Source organism: Thunnus albacares, chromosome 1 (genome assembly GCF_914725855.1).
Source record: "Thunnus albacares chromosome 1, fThuAlb1.1, whole genome shotgun sequence".
In the NCBI taxonomy this organism is placed as follows: Eukaryota; Metazoa; Chordata; class Actinopteri; order Scombriformes; family Scombridae; genus Thunnus; species Thunnus albacares.
The window spans coordinates 40,879,086-40,901,148 of NC_058106.1; the positions used below are offsets into that span (position 1 = coordinate 40,879,086).

General features: G+C 42.9%; 1 protein-coding gene across 1 annotated transcript in view; it reads right to left on the reverse strand.

Moving 5' to 3' along the window:
• Positions 1-22,063, reverse strand: part of LOC122986161 (transient receptor potential cation channel subfamily M member 1-like) — a 73,833-nt gene that overhangs the window by 13,793 nt on the left and 37,977 nt on the right. Inside the window, exons 9-21 of the mRNA XM_044357289.1 lie at positions 19,565-19,637; positions 19,382-19,482; positions 18,679-18,870; positions 13,922-14,056; positions 9,767-9,817; positions 8,424-8,564; positions 7,725-7,754; positions 7,338-7,630; positions 6,998-7,226; positions 4,351-4,482; positions 4,127-4,267; positions 3,850-3,978; positions 43-294 (exon numbers count right to left, since the gene is read on the reverse strand). Of these exons, the coding sequence (XP_044213224.1) occupies positions 43-294; positions 3,850-3,978; positions 4,127-4,267; positions 4,351-4,482; positions 6,998-7,226; positions 7,338-7,630; positions 7,725-7,754; positions 8,424-8,564; positions 9,767-9,817; positions 13,922-14,056; positions 18,679-18,870; positions 19,382-19,482; positions 19,565-19,637 (1,899 nt within the window). The remainder of the gene's footprint in view (positions 1-42; positions 295-3,849; positions 3,979-4,126; positions 4,268-4,350; positions 4,483-6,997; positions 7,227-7,337; positions 7,631-7,724; positions 7,755-8,423; positions 8,565-9,766; positions 9,818-13,921; positions 14,057-18,678; positions 18,871-19,381; positions 19,483-19,564; positions 19,638-22,063) is intronic.

Genomic DNA, 22,063 nt, shown 5'->3' on the forward strand with positions numbered 1-22,063 from the left:
AAACTGTTTCCGACGTTATGATGTCATGGCGTGTCGTCCTACCATCTTGCCGATCATCATGACGTAGGGTCCCAGGTACTTGTTGACCCCGAAGATGTCGAGCACTCGGATGTACCAGAAGATGATGTCGACGCAGTAGATGACGCGTCCGTAGCCCATGTAGGGCTCGCTCTGCAGCCGCAGCAGCAGCCCGAGCAGGAACACGCAGATCGCCACCAAGTCCGTGATGTTCCAGTAATCCTCCAACCACACGTTCACCTTCTGCTTCAGCTTCCCCGGCTCCGACATCAAGATCTGAAAGAGGGCAACATGTGACACGTCTGCATGTGGAGCTGCATATCAAACCTGACTGAGACATTCAGTGTCAGCGTCAACTTTAACAGCAGATCTCTGTTCACTTCCTGTTTACAACTAACAGTCAACTCTGATTTTATAAACCACGATCGTCCTTGAGCCTTGAGACGTGCTAACGTGCTGACGTGCTAACGTGCTGACGTGCTGACGTGCTACGGTAAGCGTATTGTGTCATCTCCGGTTGCTGACTGTGGTTCCTGACAGTGTTTCTGCTGCTCCCAGCTCAGTTAACTTTGTGGATAAATACCTGCTGTATATTTAAACGTACGCTACTCTTAGCTCTCTCCTTCTTTTACAGACTTTTCTCGCTAATCCGACAGTTGTTAGTTATCTTCAGTCCAGCAAACGATGTGGGCTTCATAGATAACTGGCAGACTTTCTGGGGAAGACCTGGTCTGGTTAGGAGAGACGGCATACATCCCACTCTGGATGGAGCTGCTCTCATATCCAGAAATATGGCTGAGTTTATTAGTAGACCAAAACCATGACAACCCAGAGCTGAGACCAGGAGGCAGAGCTGCAGTCCTACACGCTTCTCTGCACCTCCATTAGAGCAGTTACCCACCCAAAACCACATAGAGACCACGTCTGTCCCCAAAACCACATAGAGACTGTGTCTGTCCCCCAAACCACATAGAGACTGTGTCTGCCCCCAAACCACATAGAGACCACGTCTGATCCCAAAACCACATAGAGACCACGTCTGTCCCCAAAACCACATGGAGACCGCGTCTGTCCCCAAAACCACATAGAGACTGCGTCAGTCCCCAAAACCACATAGAGACCACGTCTGTCCCCAAAACCACATAGAGACTGTGTCTGTCCCCAAAACCACATGGAGACCGCGTCTGTCCCCAAAACCACATAGAGACTGTGTCTGTCCCCAAAACCACATAGAGACTGTGTCTGTCCCCAAAACCACATGGAGACCGCGTCTGTCCCCAAAACCACATAGAGACTGTGTCTGTCCCCAAAACCACATAGAGACCGTGTCTGATCCCAAAACCACATAGAGACCGTGTCTGTCCCCAAAACCACATGGAGACCGCGTCTGTCCCCAAAACCACATAGAGACTGCGTCAGTCCCCAAAACCACATAGAGACTGCGTCAGTCCCCAAAACCACATAGAGACTGTGTCTGTCCCCAAAACCACATAGAGACTGTGTCTGTCCCCAAAACCACATGGAGACCACATCTGTCCCCAAAACCACATAGAGACTGCGTCAGTCCCCAAAACCACATAGAGACTGCGTCTGTCCCCAAAACCACATAGAGACCACGTCTGTCCCCAAAACCACATAGAGACTGTGTCTGTCCCCAAAACCACATAGAGACCACGTCTGTCCCCAAAACCACATAGAGACCGCGTCTGTCCCCATAACCACATAGAGACTGCGTCTGTCCCCAAAACCACATAGAGACTGCGTCAGTCCCCAAAACCACATAGAGACTGTGTCTGTCCCCAAAACCACATAGAGACTGTGTCTGCCCCCAAAACCACATAGAGACCACGTCTGTCCCCAAAACCACATAGAGACTGCGTCAGTCCCCAAAACCACATAGAGACCGCGTCTGTCCCCATAACCACATAGAGACTGCGTCTGTCCCCAAAACCACATAGAGACTGTGTCTGTCCCCAAAACCACATAGAGACTGCGTCAGTCCCCAAAACCACATAGAGACCACGTCTGTCCCCAAAACCACATAGAGACTGTGTCTGTCCCCAAAACCACATGGAGACCGCGTCTGTCCCCAAAACCACATAGAGACCGTGTCTGTCCCCAAAACCACATAGAGACCGTGTCTGTCCCCAAAACCACATAGAGACTGTGTCTGTCCCCAAAACCACATAGAGACCGTGTCTGTCCCCAAAACCACATGGAGACCGCGTCTGTCCCCAAAACCACATAGAGACTGTGTCTGTCCCCAAAACCACATAGAGACCGTGTCTGTCCCCAAAACCACATAGAGACTGTGTCTGTCCCCAAAACCACATAGAGACTGTGTCTGTCCCCAAAACCACATGGAGACCGTGTCTGTCCCCAAAACCACATAGAGACTGCGTCAGTCCTTAAAACCACATAGAGACTGTGTCTGTCCCCAAAACCACAGAGACTGTGTCTGCCCCCAAAACCACATAGAGACCACGTCTGTCCCCAAAACCACATAGAGACTGCGTCAGTCCCCAAAACCACATAGAGACCGTGTCTGTCCCCATAACCACATAGAGACTGTGTCTGTCCCCAAAACCACATGGAGACCACGTCTGTCCCCAAAACCACATAGAGACTGCGTCAGTCCCCAAAACCACATAGAGACCACGTCTGTCCCCAAAACCACATAGAGACTGTGTCTGCCCCCAAAACCACATAGAGACCACGTCTGTCCCCAAAACCACATAGAGACTGCGTCAGTCCCCAAAACCACATAGAGACCACGTCTGTCCCCAAAACCACATAGAGACCGCGTCTGTCCCCAAAACCACATAGAGACTGTGTCTGTCCCCAAAACCACATAGAGACTGCGTCAGTCCCCAAAACCACATAGAGACCACGTCTGTCCCCAAAACCACATAGAGACTGTGTCTGCCCCCAAAACCACATAGAGACCACGTCTGTCCCCAAAACCACATAGAGACTGTGTCTGTCCTCCGACCACATAAATCAATTAAATCCAAAGTAAACAGAAGAGGATTCATTCATAAAAATCTAATAAAAATTAAAACCACTACTGCAACAGACTCTTGAACATTAGATCTCTTTCCATTTTTGATTTATTACCAAAATGGAAAATAAAGTCCTGAGCTTTGTTTGTAGATAATTTAAATTGTCATTGATAAACCGGAGCTGGAAAATGTTGTGATGTTAAGATATGTGATGATGGCTCCACTGACTAAGAGCCGCTGTCTTTACGGAGAGACGTCTCTCCTTAATCATTGTTACATCATTTAACATATTTAATTTCCGGCAGTGATGTAACGATGGTTGAAGGCTCAGATGTGATGTGGTCCTGCTGATCCAGGCGTCACATCAGAAAACACTTTTGTTCTGAAGTTCATGGGCCAACCACAGAGTCTGTCCTTTAATCTGGAAGACTTGTTTGTTGCAGAATATCAGAAACTCTCAACATTGAGGCGTCCTGGTGACTGAACATCATTCCCCGTCTCCATGAACTGAATGTAAATGTACATTTTTACGCAGATGACACCAAACTTTATATTGAAATTCAGATTCAGACTCTTTGCACTCTACTGTCATGAACTCAGCGGCACAGATCGCAGTGCCCGGTGCAACTTCTGGCAACTTGGATACAGGGTGAATTCAGGAAGAACACATTCTCATACATTATAGGCGGACGTGTTGAAGGCTGTGACAATCGTAGTCAGATGATGTTTCTGGACACGTTGATGGTCCAGGAGTCTCCATGTTTCCGTCACAATGATCCATATGGACACAACTGTAGCGCCAGGTGTTCAGGTGCGTCTCTGTGTTTACCTGTCGGGCTTTCTCCAGTCCCAGAGTGATGATGTAAGAGATGACGATCCACTCCTGCAGAGACGGCCATCGCTCCATCTTCACCAGGATGATGTAATTATACAACATCAGGTAGACCAGGTAGGAGATCTGACACACACAGACACACAGGTGTTTAATGTGACTAATGGAATGTAATCTAATACAGGTGTCAGTTTCACACTGTTATCACCATTATTATTATTATTATTTTCTATTATAGCTTCAACATGTTTTGAAACAATAAAAGTCTACTTGCCGTGTTGAACCAGAACTTGGTGAAGGGAGCGTTGTAGAACTCATAGATCTTCCTCCCGATGGGAACCCTCCTCCTGTGTTTCTTCTGGTTCTCTTCTTCATCTCCTTTCTTAGATGTTGTGTCGACGTTAGAGACGGCGTCCTGAAAACAGAACCGTCATCAGTAATAAACTCTCTCTGGTGACGTGAACGGTACTGAAGCCGGCTCAGGTGTCGGTGTTGTACCTTGCTGGATTTGTTGTCATCATCTTTAGTTTTGCCGTCGTTGTTTTGTTTGGAAGAATGAAACGAAGATTCGTCTCCGATACGAAACTCCAGCAGGAGGATGGCAGGAGGGAAAATGATTCCTAAAATCACCTGCAGACACAAGGAAGGGGAGCAAAAGACTTTTTATAATGACAATATAAGAGGCGGCTGTGTGGCAGTAAAACAGCGAATATGAAGCTGTTAGATATTCGCTGGTCTCTGTCAAACCATGTTTATATATATAAATACCAAAGACAAAACTTGTCACGAGTTTTTGTTTTCTTTTTGAGCTTGTTCATCAGTCAGCTGACAGACGATACCCTGACGGTTTACTGTACATCTAGATACAGCATTTCAGGTTGATAAATATGTTTTATACAGGTAAAGTAGAAAACAAATAGCAACAGTAGAATGAACAGAGTACAGAGTCCAATCAGCAGCTACCACGACCTGAGGCTGAACTACCTTAACCCTCTAAAACCTACATAAACAAAGTGCCTGGACATGGTTTTATATTTTTGCCAATTTTGAGCTTATTCTTTCAGTGAGAATCAAGTGTTATACATCATATTATTCAGGGGAACCTGCCCTTTCTGGTGCAGTATAAAGTCACCATCATGCATTACCTTTGTGTGAGAATACCATATTTGACAAAAAAAAAGTGCCCAGTGAAAAAAATGTATGTTTTGCTGAATAACCCCAAAGTCAACCAGGGAATATTTGTTTTTTCAACGTGAAAAGTTGTATTTAGGTGTTTTGGAGCTTGATGTGAAGTTTTCAGTGAGTTACAGCCATTTATTTGCAGATTATCTCAGGCATTTTTTTAGTAGACACTGTGACAATATATACATTCTGGTGCTGTCTTTATATTTTGGTCAACATCACCTCTGAGAGTAAATATCAAACTGTTATATATCACTGAGAAATTGACGACCTAATCAGTTGATATATGGAAGACTGCAGTCAGTTCACACAGTGACTCGAGTGAAGCTCCTGTTCCTGCATCACTTGATTGCACGCATGGTAAATCAGCCCTGATGGTTGTAAAGGAACCATTCAAGATGCCTCAGAAAGCTGCTAATCTCACAGTTCAGACCAAAAAATAAGCTTGTCGATATCATAAACGGTTCCGAAGTTATTTAATGTTTTGTAGAACAAGTGAAGCGTTGACACTACGCTCCGTTCCAGAGGGTTTAAGTGCAACTGATGACTGCTAGCGGCTCCAGTTGATTCTAACTGCTTCAAAAAGCCTCAGCTTCTCTCTGGAAATACTAAGTCAATCATTGTTTTCAACGAGTCATTCTGGTCTCAGTCTCTAAATTCAGGCCCTCTCATAAGTGTGCTGGTGGTCATTTTAGAAATTATCGCTGTTATTAAGATTTGAAGACTTAAATTAGCTTTGATGTCAGCTGTGTGGGCGTTGATTGACAGCTGCGGCTCTCCCTGGCTCCTGGACTCACAATATTTCACTAAGTTTAATGTTACTTGATTTCAATACCTGCCCTGTTAGCACAGTTTAGCTATAGTAGCTAACATGATAAAGTAGCTAACGTTAGCCCAAGTGAACATATTCAGATATTTTGTCTGAGCAGTCACAAACAAGATGTTGAGTTGACTTTCATGGAAAACTGGGAAACTAGCAAATATGTACATGTGAGAAGCAGCTACCAGAGACGATTTGGTGTTTTGTATAGAAAGAAGCCAATACATTTCCAGTCATTCAGCCAATTGATTAATCATCTATTCATTTCAGATCTAGAGTGCTACCATGTATAATGGCGCCAAAGGACCTGAACCTGAACCAAAGTCAACCAAAGCACTTCTCTTTGTGTTTTTTGTGGATTCAACTCTGACAGAAGCCCTCAGTGCTGTTCCTACCATCAGGCTGTCCCTACCATCAGGCTGTTCCTACCATCAGTCTGTTCCTACCATCAGGCTGTTCCTACCATCAGGCTGTCCCTACCTTCAGTCTGTTCCTACCATCAGTCTGTTCCTACCTTCAGTCTGTTCCTACCATCAGTCTGTTCCTACCATCAGTCTGTTCCTACCATCAGGCTGTCCCTACCTTCAGTCTGTTCCTACCATCAGTCTGTTCCTACCTTCAGTCTGTTCCTACCCTCAGTCTGTTCCTACCTTCAGTCTGTTCCTACCATCAGGCTGTTCCTACCTTCAGTCTGTTCCTACCCTCAGGCTGTTCCTACCTTCAGGGTGTTCCTACCATCAGGCTGTTCCTACCATCAGTCTGTTCCTACCATCAGGCTGTTCCTACCATCAGGCTGTTCCTACCATCAGGCTGTTCCTACCTTCAGTCTGTTCCTACCCTCAGTCTGTTCCTACCATCAGGCTGTTCCTACCATCAGGCTGTTCCTACCATCAGGCTGTTCCTACCTTCAGGCTGTTCCTACCATCAGGCTGTTCCTACCATCAGGCTGTTCCTACCATCAGTCTGTTCCTACCATCAGGCTGTTCCTACCATCAGTCTGTTCCTACCTTCAGGCTGTTCCTACCTTCAGTCTGTTCCTACCTTCAGGGTGTTCCTACCATCAGGCTGTTCCTACCATCAGGCTGTTCCTACCTTCAGGCTGTTCCTACCTTCAGGCTGTTCCTACCTGCAGGCTGTTCCTACCTTCAGGCTGTTGCTCTTTCCCATCCTCAGACAGCCCATCCACATGTCGGTCAGCAGCATCTGGCTGCAGGTGTGAGCGATGAAATCTCTGTGTTTAGCGGCCACTGCCAGCTTCAGACAGGTGGAGTTACTCCAGTTCTTCAGTTCATATGTCAGCAGCTTCATGGCCACCTGCTCGTCGTGTTTGTATGACTGATCCAGCAGCTCGTAGGCCAGCTGACCGAACTCCCTGCACAGGAGCAACATAACATTATGACTTAAACAGTGGAATAAACTGGACAGAAAACTTTTCTTGGTCGAGCTTGACATGGAAATGGCTCTCCAGACTGACTGGACTCACTTGGAGTTGTTCTCCAGGTCCTGGTAGATGTCGTCCACCAGTTCGCTCTGGGATGACTCATGGGCCATGGCCTTGTAGAGCTTACAGGCCACCAGAGCTTTGGCCATGGCCTCCTCCCCCCGCTGCCACAGGAACAACGCCATCTTCTGGCGTTTCATCAGCACGGCCCACACCATCAGCTCGTGGAACGGGTACTGAAACCGGCAGACTTCGGGGTCATCCACATCAATGTCCTCCTCCTCCTCTTTCTTCTTGTTCTTCTTCCCTTTTCCCTTTGGACGAGGCTCGTCATCCTTGAGTAAGAGAACAAGAACATGTCAGGAACTATTATTCTCACAACGGATGTACCACAGTTTCTGAAACTGTTTTAAATAAACAATAACATACCTCCATCCCAAGAAGTTTCAAAGCTTTAGGCTGAAATAGACAAAATAAGGTGAGATTAGTTGATTATAGAGACACATCTTTCCAAAAGAGAGAACAGGTATTAGAGCTTTGAGCAGCTTGGGAGTTTGCAGGAAATCAGCAGTCAGAAAAAAAGCGAGCATCAGAGCAGCAACGGCAAAATAACTGCAAACATTTAGGTTTCAAATTATGGGAAACTCCAACACATCAAACAGCCATAGATGGTGTGTGTAGATTGTGTGTGTAGATTGTGTTTCATAGACGATCTGGCAACTTGTGTAACGTCAGACACACATGTGAAACATGTAGATGTGTTTGTGTGACAATTATTAATAATGAAGGTTGAGGACCTGCAGATTAATGCAGATTAATGCAGATTAATGCAGATTAGGGGAGTTTCTCAGGAGAAACTACAGCATGGGAGCAGAGCAGGAGGTGAAAACAGGGAGAAACCCGGCAGGTCTGAACTGAGAAGCTGAAACATCGACACGGACGACTGATGAAGCTTCTCCACCGACGGCTTAATGGAAACTGAATATTCATCATGTTACACGTCTAATTCACCTTCATCAGCACCGAGGAGTTTGAGTGCAGTCATGAACACTCAGAACCAGAACTTCTAATAAAGCATCACAGCCTACATCACACGTCCTGTCTGCTGAACACCGGACGTCAGCTCACTCTTTTTAGGCCGTACAGGTTGTTGTACAGCGTCCTGAAGCTCTTCCTGGTGTATTTGCAGCGGTAAGCTCCTCCCATCAGCAGCTCCAGCACCAGTCCGATGTCGATCAGCGTGATCTGGTAATCCGGAGGAAGATTCCCCTGGAAGACAAGTCAGCTGGGGTCAGTCAGGGTTGATTTTTAGGATCTGGAGACACTGCTGACACTATAATACACATGTTAACCTCATCATCATCATCATCATCATCATCAACTGACATCATCACTGTTAGTATGACTTTTATCTGACCCTATGTACTTTACTGATTTTGGGTGTTGGACATGTGACATAAACATTTCAGAGTCTGCATGTCACCTTAAGTAACATGGTATGGCCTTTCGGGGGGACCTTAGAGATACAAACAATGGATCCATGGTCAAGTTTGGAACTGTTCCAGATGTGGTATGTTGTGACACATAATATGTTGTGAGGCAGCTGTCAATTACATGATGGACGGCTCCCAACTGACCTAGTGCCCATGGAAAACCTATGTTATTCATGTGATAAGATACAGATGTGTAACCCCATATAAGCTATGCACCGACAGTGGTACGGTGCCCAGACCATCTTTGTACATGGAATGGACCCGATGGCCATCGTCTAATAAACGTCTACAAAATAAGAACTTCTCCAGCTCTTCCTTTGAACAATACATCATCACACATCCTTCCTTTCAATCATCATCATCATCATCCTCCAGCTGTTGGTATTTATCTCTCATATAGAAAATAGTTTTAAACATCTGCAGCAGGAACTCTTTCTGTTCTGTCTGAAACACACCAAACAGCCACAGTTTCACATCTTTTGGATCCTTTTTAAACAAATTTAACAGATAAAAAGTGTTTCACACCTTCTCAACTAAAGAAAAGGAGATTTAGATTTCATATTTACATCATTTAAACATGTGTGTATGTATAGTTTAAACATGTATGATGTGTTTATGTGTTTTTATCTTTGTGTGTCTATTTCACTGCTGCACAACCAGCTGCCCTTAAAGTGATCAATGTATTGATTCCAGTGCCAATATATTCCAATATTTAGGTTTTTATAAGTCAATTTACAGGAATAACTTCTCTTAAATCATCATATTTCTTGGACAGACAGGAATTTACAGGCCTGAATATATTTACTTTTTATATATGTGAGTTTTTTCTGGACACTAGTGGCTCATTTTATGTTGGAGGACGAGACGATCGATCAGAGATTCTGTGTGAACGAGCAGAATTAGACCAGTTTCATACAGTAAATGTGGGATCCTATTATATTCAAACCAACACAGTTTGTATTAAATCCTGGTTCTCACCTTTTTGACGTCTCGGACCACAAAGTGCAGCGTGTTGGCTGGTCCCAACTTCTGCAAGACAAACAGCAAAATGATGAAGAGTAGTTTTGACGAAGCTGTCGGAGAGACTGCAGACACGTTTAAACCAGCAGATTAATTCAGTGTGAAAACGAGTAAAAACCAAACAAGTTGAACAGAAAGTCTGAATTAAAGCTGAGCAGACAGACGGCAGCGGAGCGTCACTTTAATCTGACAATAATGTGACCGACATGAACCACCGCATGTTGTTTTAAGAGCTTTTTTAGATTAAGATTAGAGACGGCGGTGATCTAACAGACCTCAGAGTGGATCACTGGAGGCTTTAAGCTGCAGATGAACATGTGAACGAGAAGATGGAGGTTAAAGCAGAAAGCTTTTGTTTTAATAACTCGTCTTCAGAGCAGCTGCATGTTTGAAGAGGTTAAAACTGCTGCGACGCGGTCGGGTTGAAGAGCGACTGCTTCCTGTTTCAGCTTCATTTCAACAATATTTAAATAAGACCAGAATGTTTTATTGTACAGGCCCCTTCATTTTAATCTCCACAGTAATTTGCAGGTTAATTATTTGCAGGAAGTTTGTGTGTTTGAAATGATGTCAACATATACTGTTGATTCATGTCTTTGAAAGGTTTGTGTAATTAAAACACAGGAAATGAGCTCATTAAGAGTTTTTAAGAAGGAAACTAATGTGCTAAACATCATAACTGTTAAGAATCTGATTTATTAAGAATGTTTTGTATGTATGAATCCAAATAGAACGACTCATCAACTAAACCGACTTCACACTTTTCACATTTCTTCTTATAATTTGTACCAAACTGCACCTTTAAAATTATCTAAAATCATCTGAAATTATCCTTAAATACCTGAAAATTACTCTGGAAACTTCCAGGACAATAGTTTAACATGAAGGGACCTGTAATAAACTGCCTGGCCACCTAAAGAACAAAAGGTCACACTCTGATGTCTCGTTGGACCTCCTTCAGCTGTGATTCGCTGTGGCGTCGTTTCTAGAAGCTTCTGCAGTGTCACTGTAACGGGTATAGGATGGACCCAATAGCAGCACAAACGACACTGGTATAAACTTTGCAGTCTTTATTTCACACGATGTCGAGGCAATATTAGCACGGTCGGAGAAACACAGTTCTAATGAGTATGACTCCACCGGATCTTCCACTCCCACAGCGGACAAAGACCAGGGATCAGAGTCAGGGACAGAAGGCTGGTGGGTTTACCGGGGCAGAGACGAGGAGCGACGGTCGAAGACAAGCTGATCAGGAACCAGGAAGGCAGTCCAGTGAAGAAAGCAAGACGACTTAGCAAAGTAGCGTAGACAATCTGACAAGGAGGGAGTGGGCCGAGGCAGCTTATATACTGGCTTGATTGCAGATGATGAGCAGGTGGGAGCGCCAGGTGAAGGTGGTTGAACTAATGAGGGGTGTGGCAGAGCAGAGAGTGAGACTGAATGATTGGATGATTCCCACAGCAACAGGTGGGGGGGGGGGGGGGGGGGGGGCAGACTCTGATATGTCACAAGATTTATTTCCGTTCAGTGTCGCATTAATTTAAGATCTTGTATCGATGACGGGAGAGTCTTCTCCAGCACATCCCAAAGATTCTCAGAGGGGGGTTCAGGTCTGGACTCTGTGGAGGCCAGTCCATGTGTGTCTCATGCTCTCCTGAACCAGTCTGTCACAGTGTGAGCCTGATGGACTCTGGCGTTGGAATATGGTCGCGCCATCAGGGAAGAAAAAACTCCATTGATGGAATAATCTGGTGGTTCAGTATCTTCAGGTAGTCAGCTGACCTCATTCTCTGGACGCTGAACCTAAACCCGACCAGCTGCAGCGACCCCATGACCCCGGGTCACAGCACTGCCCCCCTACAGGCTTGTACAGTAGGCACTAGACATGATGTTCCCATCAGTCTGGACTCATCAGACCACATGACCTCCTTCCACTGCTCCACAGTCCAGTCTTTATGCTCCCTGGTTTTCCAGTTAGCCTCACTGGTTAGTGGTTTTCTTTAGGCTACACAGCTGTTCAGTCCCGATCCCTTGAGTTCCCTTTGCACTGTGTGTGTAGATATGTTCACTATTAAACACAGCTCTGACTTCTACTGTTGTTTTTCTGCAACTTGATTTCACCAAACATTTAATGATCGCCGATCACGATCAGTTCCTTCCTGGAAGATGATGGTTCCCCAGTATCCTCCCAGTTTGGACACTTCTCAACCCAGTTCTAGTGGTTTCTGTTTCTCCTCAGATGTTTTCTCTAGATGCACGCCGATGATCTGACCCTCAAACAGACTAACATCATCAACACGGTTGTTTAAGGAATGAGAAGCTTCTCATTGCATCAGTTGGAGTTCAATAACTTGTTGCCAGCTGAAAGATAATCATCCATACAGTAATTATCCAACAGAAGGCTTTTACCTGTCTGCTTAGTTAAATCCAGGCAGTGACAGCCAACATCAGCCAATGAGTGAAGGTGCACGAGATGACACGAGGAGACCCAAACTCATGATTTATTAACCATTAATCTACATTATATCTACATTAATCTACATTAATCTACATTAATACTGTTTATGGTGTGAACTAAACATATTAATATGTGACTACATCATGTAAATGAATCACGTGTGAATGTCAGAAAACCAAAGATGACAGATGTGTCTGAATATATTTCACCTGCAGGTTAGTGAGGATCAATGTTCATTAAATAGTTGAATCTGAGATTCCTCAGAGTGTGACTGTAACTCTCCGTCAGCAGGTGTGATGTGTTGGATGTCTGCAGCAGGTGCAGCAGGTGTGATGTGATGGATGTCTGCAGCAGGTGTGATGTGGTGGATGTCTGCAGCAGGTGTGATGTGATGGATGTCTGCAGCAGGTGCAGCAGGTGTGATGTGGTGGATGTCTGCAGCAGGTGCAGCAGGTGTGATGTGATGGATGTCTGCAGCAGGTGTGATGTGGTGGATGTCTGCAGCAGGTGCAGCAGGTGCAGCAGGTGTGATGTGATAGATGTCTGCACAGGTGCAGCAGGTGTGATGTGGTGGATGTCTGCAGCAGGTGCAGCAGGTGTGATGTGATGGATGTCTGCAGCAGGTGTGATGTGATGGATGTCTGCAGCAGGTGTGATGTGGTGGATGTCTGCAGCAGGTGCAGCAGGTGTGATGTGATGGATGTCTGCAGCAGGTGTGATGTGGTGGATGTCTGCAGCAGGTGCAGCAGGTGTGATGTGGTGGATGTCTGCAGCAGGTGCAGCAGGTGTGATGTGATGGATGTCTGCAGCAGGTGTGATGTGGTGGATGTCTGCAGCAGGTGCAGCAGGTGCAGCAGGTGTGATGTGATAGATGTCTGCACAGGTGCAGCAGGTGTGATGTGATAGATGTCTGCAGCAGGTGCAGCAGGTGTGATGTGGTGGATGTCTGCAGCAGGTGCAGCAGGTGCAGCAGGTGTGATGTGATAGATGTCTGCACAGGTGCAGCAGGTGTGATGTGATAGATGTCTGCAGCAGGTGCAGCAGGTGTGATGTGATGGATGTCTGCAGCAGGTGTGATGTGGTGGATGTCTGCAGCAGGTGTGATGTGATGGATGTCTGCAGCAGGTGCAGCAGGTGCAGCAGGTGTGATGTGATAGATGTCTGCACAGGTGCAGCAGGTGTGATGTGATAGATGTCTGCAGCAGGTGCAGCAGGTGTGATGTGATGGATGTCTGCAGCAGGTGTGATGTGGTGGATGTCTGCAGCAGGTGTGATGTGGTGGATGTCTGCACAGGTGCAGCAGGTGTGATGTGATGGATGTCTGCAGCAGGTGCAGCAGGTGCAGCAGGTGTGATGTGATGGATGTCTGCAGCAGGTGCAGCAGGTGTGATGTGATGGATGTCTGCAGCAGGTGCAGCAGGTGCAGCAGGTGTGATGTGATGGATGTCTGCAGCAGGTGCAGCAGGTGTGATGTGATGGATGTCTGCAGCAGGTGCAGCAGGTGTGATGTGTTGGATGTCTGCAGCAGGTGCAGCAGGTGTGATGTAATGGATGTCTGCAGCAGGTGCAGCAGGTGTGATGTGATGGATGTCTGCAGCAGGTGCAGCAGGTGTGATGTGATGGATGTCTGCACAGGTGCAGCAGGTGAGTCTCACCGTGTTGTAAAGCTCCTCCAGGCGAGGGATGGTCAGGAAGTGATGAATGTTGACGCCGTTCTCAATCAGCAGCTTCACGAAGTCCACCCTGTCCAGCACCAGAGCGTCCATCATGGCCTGTTCCAGAGAGTTCACCTGCAGCAGCATCATCATCATCATCATCATCATCAGCATCATCATCATCATCATCATCATCATCAGTACCTCCCAACAGTCACCTGACTCATCAGCAACTGAAAGATTCATAACGTCTGTAAACATGTTCAAACTCTTTACGTGTTTCTGACAGAATGAGCAGCGTTTAGTCAGCTGAAGCTTCGGTTGCTTTGATACTAACAGTTAATGTTTGTGTTGAACAAACGCTGAGTGTAAAAACATCAGCACATGGAGGAGAAGAGTCCTGCTGGCTCTGGATGAAGCACAGAGGAAACATCTGGTACAGATGCAGATACTCAGAGACCTGCAGGATGTGACGTCTCAACACTCATGAAAAAGACTTTTGTAAATGATAAAAGCTGTAAAATGAACATTGATTGTTTTCCTACATGATTACTGTCTACATGCCTATACTATACTATACTATTACTATACTATACTATACTATACTATTACTATACTATACTATTACTATACTATACTATACTATACTATACTATACTATTACTATACTATACTATTACTATACTATACTATACTATACTATTACTATACTATACTATTACTATACTATACTATACTATACTATACTATACTATTACTATACTATACTATTACTATACTATACTATACTATACTATACTATACTATTACTATACTATACTATACTATACTATTACTATACTATACTATACTATTACTATACTATACTATTACTATACTATACTATACTATACTATACTATACTATACTATTACTATACTATACTATACTATACTATACTATTACTATACTATACTATACTATACTATACTATACTATACTATACTATTACTATACTATACTATACTATACTATTACTATACTATACTATACTATACTATTACTATACTATACTATACTATACTATACTATACTATTACTATACTATACTATACTATACTATACTATACTATACTATTACTATACTATACTATACTATACTATACTATTACTATACTATACTATACTATACTATACTATACTATTACTATACTATACTATACTATACTATTACTATACTATACTATTACTATACTATACTATACTATTACTATACTATACTATTACTATACTATACTATACTATACTATACTATACTATTACTATACTATACTATACTATACTATTACTATACTATACTATACTATTACTATACTATACTATTACTATACTATACTATACTATACTATACTATACTATTACTATACTATACTATACTATACTATACTATTACTATACTATACTATACTATACTATACTATACTATTACTATACTATACTATACTATACTATTACTATACTATACTATACTATACTATACTATTACTATACTATACTATACTATACTATACTATTACTATACTATACTATACTATACTATACTATACTATTACTATACTATACTATACTATACTATTACTATACTATACTATACTATACTATACTATACTATACTATTACTATACTATACTATACTATACTATTACTATACTATACTATACTATACTATACTATACTATACTATACTATTACTACACTATACTATACTATACTATACTATTACTATACTATTACTATACTATACTATGCTATACTATTACTATACTATACTATACTATACTATTACTATACTATACTATACTATTACTATACTATACTATACTATACTATTACTATACTATACTATACTATACTACACCTATATTATTACTACACTATACTATACTATACTATACTATTACTATACTATACTATACTACACCTATATTATTACTATACTATACTATACTATACTATACTATTACTATACTATACTACACCTATATTATTACTACACTATACTATACTATACTATACTATTACTATACTATACTATACTACACCTATATTATTACTATACTATACTATACTATACTATTACTATACTATACTACACCTATATTATTACTATACTATACTATACTATACTATTACTATACTATACTATTACTATACTATACTACACCTATATTATTACTACACTATACTATACTATACTATACTACACCTATATTATTACTATACTATACTATACTATACTATACTATACTATACTATTACTATACTATACTATACTATACTATTACTATACTATACTACACCTATATTATTACTATACTATACTATACTATACTATTACTATACTATACTATACTACACCTATACTATACTATACTATACTATACTATTACTATACTATACTATACTACACCTATACTATACTATACTATACTATACTATACTATACTATACCTGCCTATACTATGATGAGCAAACAGTATTTGTCTATGAAAGGAATAATAATAATAAACTTTTGGAAGCTGAGATCCTCAATGAACCAGAATATCAACTGAGGCCTTACAGACCCACCAGAGACCCATGTTTGTCTTCTTTAGGGGGGTGGGAGGGGTGGGGGGGGGACAGCAGGTCAACAGTATCTGACACATAGAAGTGATGACTGATTGATTGATTGATTGATTGATTGATTGATTGATTGATTGATGCATCATCTGAAAGATTAACTTGAGTTGCTGCTCAGAACTGCGTCCAGTTTTTCTCGTCATTAATCTGTGATAAACCTTTTTTTTTAGAGTGTTTAAAGACTCCGAACATTATGAAACATTCACATGCTCACTTATATTTACGTTGATACCATTTGTTACACAGATTTGGTGCTAAATTGAACCTTTTTTAACCACTAAAGAAAAAAGGCACCAAGAACTGGAGGAAGGAACCCAGTAAAAGGTGTTTAGGTTAGTGTGAATGTATGTACCTTAATGCTGAAATCTAGAAATATAACATAATTTTACATTTTACAGAGTTGCCAACATGTTCTAATTGATCTAAAATCAATCTCTTAAATCTCATCACCAACAAGAGACCCTGCTTCACCAGACCGGCTCAGATCAGTGCAGCTCTGAGCTCAGACCAGGTTCACTGAAGCTGTTTCTCAGCTGGAGCAGTAAAACATTTTAAATATGAGATAATCCTGTTCTGATCCACCTGATCATATATCGAACTGATCTAGACTAGTGCAGGTTGCTGTTTCTTGACTTAATCCAAAGTCAGGTGAGGTGGTGGTTGAGGACCCCCCAACCCCAAACCCTTCCAGATCTTTCTCATCCTATGAACGTTATAAACATTATAAAAATATGTTTAACATCTGAAATATAAAGCAAAATGCTGCCCAGTAAACAAATTAACAAAAAGTCCCCAAAAACTGTTTGGTTGAGATCAGATAGCATTTTGGTTGAGGTTAGCTAACGGTGCAGTTTAGCAGAGACATAGTTAGCTATGTTTAGCTAACGGTTTAGCAACTAAAGTAGTTTGGTTGAGGTTAGCTCCTGGTTCTGTTTAAACTTTAATTATATTTGAACTACATCCAAGTATTTCTCATGATTTATTTACTGATATTTTTAAATTTGTTTTATTAAATAAACAGTTTCAGTTCAGTTTAACTGTTAGTTGAGTTTAGCAGTTCTGTTGATTTCCCCTTGTTAGCGAAACCTTCAGCTAAAAGCTTTCATTAGCTAACAGTTAACTTTAGCAGCTGAGTTGGGTTAAATTTAGCTAACGGTGCAGTTTAGCAGAGACACAGTTAGCTATGTTTAGCTAACGGTTAACTTTAGCAGCTGAGTTGGGTTAAAGTTAGCTAACGGTGCAGTTTAGCAGAGACATATTTAGCTATGTTTAGCTAACGGTTAACTTTAGCAGCTGAGTTGGGTTAAAGTTAGCTAACGGTGCAGTTTAGCAGAGACACAGTTAGCTATGTTTAGCTAACGGTTAACTTTAGCAGCTGAGTTGGGTTAAAGTTAGCTAACGGTGCAGTTTAGCAGAGACATAGTTAGCTATGTTTAGCTAACGGTTTAGCAACTAAAGTTTGGTTGAGGTTAGCTCCTGGTTCTGTTTTAACTTATTATCGCTGTCTTATTGTTTTAACTTATTACTCATTTACTGATAATTTAAACATTTTTAAATCTCTTTTATTTAAAAAATCTTTTCTATTTTTTAATTATTATATTCTGTTTATTCTTCATCCTTTATAAGCACATTGTATCTTTTTGTATGAAACGTCCTAAAAACATTCTATATTATCATTATTATTATTATTATTATTATTATTATTGTTATTATTATTATTAAATGTTGAGGTTAGCTATAATTCAGTTTGAATAGCTTCAAAGCTAAGCTAACAGTTTAGCCTGAGTGGTAAATACATTTGTTATTTTCGGGAGCTAAAGGTTCAGTTTCAGGTTAGCTAGCAGTCATGTGATCCAGCAGATCCGATCAGCGTCTGGCTTTAATGTTTTTAACCTCTTTTCACACCTGCAGCTGAAAAGTTAAGAGACTTTAATTCAGGTTATAAGCTTCAGTTTTTTGTGGAGAAATGATTCAGCCCAAAACTTGATGATGAAGATGATGAAGTTGATGAAGACCCAGATGTTTGGTTAGCGATAAGTTCAGATATTCTCCTCTGTGACTGAAATCAGCAACAATAAGCTGTAGCTGATGTTTCTCACCCAGTTGAGCAGCTCCAGTTTTCTCGGGTCGGTCTCTTCAGGAGGTTCAGGTTTGGTTTTGCCTCCTTTTCCTTTCTTCCCCCTGGCTTTACCTTTACCTCCTCCTCCTCCTCCTCCTCCTCCTCCTCCTGCTGCTGATCGCTGGGCAGCCGCTGGGCTTCTGGGACGGTCGGTGGTTAAACTGCTGACAGGCTGCAGACACAGTTATTGATCACACACACAGATCAATAAGTCAGAGCTGAAGATGTCGATTAAAAAACAAATATCATTAATATATATTTGAGTCTTTAAACTGAAGCTGCCAGCAGGTTTTATTATATTTTATTATAAACTCGAACTGGAAGCTTCCAGTGTTGCTGCACATGTGACAATAAAAGCTCTTGAATCTTCAGTATGTCGGATCAATATTAGATAAAAAGGTTGATGAATCTCTAAAAACACTTCATATATATAAAGTTTCATGTTGAGAAAAGGTTCAGTTTCCCTAAAACAGCTGCTGACAGTACTGTCTAACTAACAAACAGGAGGATTATTGTGTATTTGTGAGGGACTATTTTCAGTGGTGGATGAATCCACATCTGAGTGTAACTGGCAGCAGGACTGTGTGTTGGTCAGGACTTTAAAGTTGGAGGAGACGATGTTATCAATCAGAGACAGACAGATCAATGAATAGATTATAGACAGATGGATCAATAACACTCACGGGCCAGTGGAGTCCGTACACAAAGATCTGACTGCGAGCGATGTCCACTCTGTTCCAGGCCAGAGCCAAACTCAGCTGATCCGACGCCGACGCGTTCGTACCTGCACATAGAAACTTCAGCTGTGGGAACACTGGAAACCAGAATGTTTGACTGGTGGAAACCGGACGATGTGACTCTGTTACCTTTGAGCAGAGCTGTGAGGATGGACATCTCGATGTCCTGCTGCCCCTCCGAGCCCATCCTGAACACTGTGATCTGCAACGACACATGAAACGTCGTCATCATGTAGAGACACAGCAGAAGAACCTGAGAGGCTGCTGACGGCGTTCTGGGATCATATCGAGACTAAAGCTGCTGACGGTGTTCTGGGATCATATCGAGGTTAAAGCTGCTGACGGTGTTCTGGGATCATATTGAGGTTAAAGCTGCTGACGGTGTTCTGGGATCATATCGAGGTTAAAGCTGCTGACGGTGTTCTGGGATCATATCGAGGTTAAAGCTGCTGACGGTGTTCTGGGATCATATCGAGACTAAAGCTGCTGACGGCGTTCTGGGATCATATCGAGACTAAAGCTGCTGACGGCGTTCTGGGATCATATCGAGACTAAAGCTGCTGACGGCGTTCTGGGATCATATCGAGGTTAAAGCTGCTGACGGTGTTCTGGGATCATATCGAGACTAAAGCTGCTGACGGCGTTCTGGGATCATATCGAGGTTAAAGCTGCTGACGGTGTTCTGGGATCATATCGAGGTTAAAGCTGCTGACGGTGTTCTGGGATCATATCGAGACTAAAGCTGCTGACGGTGTTCTGGGATCATATCGAGGTTAAAGCTGCTGACGGCGTTCTGGGATCATATCGAGGTTAAAGCTGCTGATGGTGTTCTGGGATCATATCGAGACTAAAGCTGCTGACGGCGTTCTGGGATCATATCGAGACTAAAGCTGCTGACGGCGTTCTGGGATCATATCGAGACTAAAGCTGCTGACGGTGTTCTGGGATCATATCGAGGTTAAAGCTGCTGACGGTGTTCTGGGATCATATCGAGGTTAAAGCTGCTGACGGTGTTCTGGGATCATATCGAGACTAAAGCTGCTGACGGCGTTCTGGGATCATATCGAGACTAAAGCTGCTGACGGTGTTCTGGGATCATATCGAGGTTAAAGCTGCTGACGGTGTTCTGGGATCATATCGAGACTAAAGCTGCTGACGGTGTTCTGGGATCATATCGAGGTTAAAGCTGCTGACGGCGTTCTGGGATCATATCGAGACTAAAGCTGCTGACGGTGTTCTGGGATCATATCGAGGTTAAAGCTGCTGACGGTGTTCTGGGATCATATCGAGGTTAAAGCTGCTGACGGTGTTCTGGGATCATATCGAGACTAAAGCTGCTGACGGTGTTCTGGGATCATATCGAGGTTAAAGCTGCTGACGGCGTTCTGGGATCATATCGAGGTTAAAGCTGCTGACGGTGTTCTGGGATCATATCGAGGTTAAAGCTGCTGACGGTGTTCTGGGATCATATCGAGGTTAAAGCTGCTGACGGCGTTCTGGGATCATATCGAGGTTAAAGCTGCTGACGGCGTTCTGGGATCATATCGAGACTAAAGCTGCTGACGGTGTTCTGGGATCATATCGAGGTTAAAGCTGCTGACGGTGTTCTGGGATCATATCGAGGTTAAAGCTGCTGACGGTGTTCTGGGATCATATCGAGGTTAAAGCTGCTGACGGTGTTCTGGGATCATATCGAGACTAAAGCTGCTGACGGCGTTCTGGGATCATATCGAGACTAAAGCTGCTGACGGCGTTCTGGGATCATATCGAGACTAAAGCTGCTGACGGCGTTCTGGGATCATATCGAGGTTAAAGCTGCTGACGGTGTTCTGGGATCATATCGAGACTAAAGCTGCTGACGGCGTTCTGGGATCATATCGAGGTTAAAGCTGCTGACGGTGTTCTGGGATCATATCGAGGTTAAAGCTGCTGACGGTGTTCTGGGATCATATCGAGACTAAAGCTGCTGACGGTGTTCTGGGATCATATCGAGGTTAAAGCTGCTGACGGCGTTCTGGGATCATATCGAGGTTAAAGCTGCTGATGGTGTTCTGGGATCATATCGAGACTAAAGCTGCTGACGGCGTTCTGGGATCATATCGAGACTAAAGCTGCTGACGGCGTTCTGGGATCATATCGAGACTAAAGCTGCTGACGGCGTTCTGGGATCATATCGAGGTTAAAGCTGCTGACGGTGTTCTGGGATCATATCGAGGTTAAAGCTGCTGACGGTGTTCTGGGATCATATCGAGACTAAAGCTGCTGACGGCGTTCTGGGATCATATCGAGACTAAAGCTGCTGACGGTGTTCTGGGATCATATCGAGGTTAAAGCTGCTGACGGTGTTCTGGGATCATATCGAGACTAAAGCTGCTGACGGTGTTCTGGGATCATATCGAGGTTAAAGCTGCTGACGGCGTTCTGGGATCATATCGAGACTAAAGCTGCTGACGGTGTTCTGGGATCATATCGAGGTTAAAGCTGCTGACGGTGTTCTGGGATCATATCGAGGTTAAAGCTGCTGACGGTGTTCTGGGATCATATCGAGACTAAAGCTGCTGACGGTGTTCTGGGATCATATCGAGGTTAAAGCTGCTGACGGCGTTCTGGGATCATATCGAGGTTAAA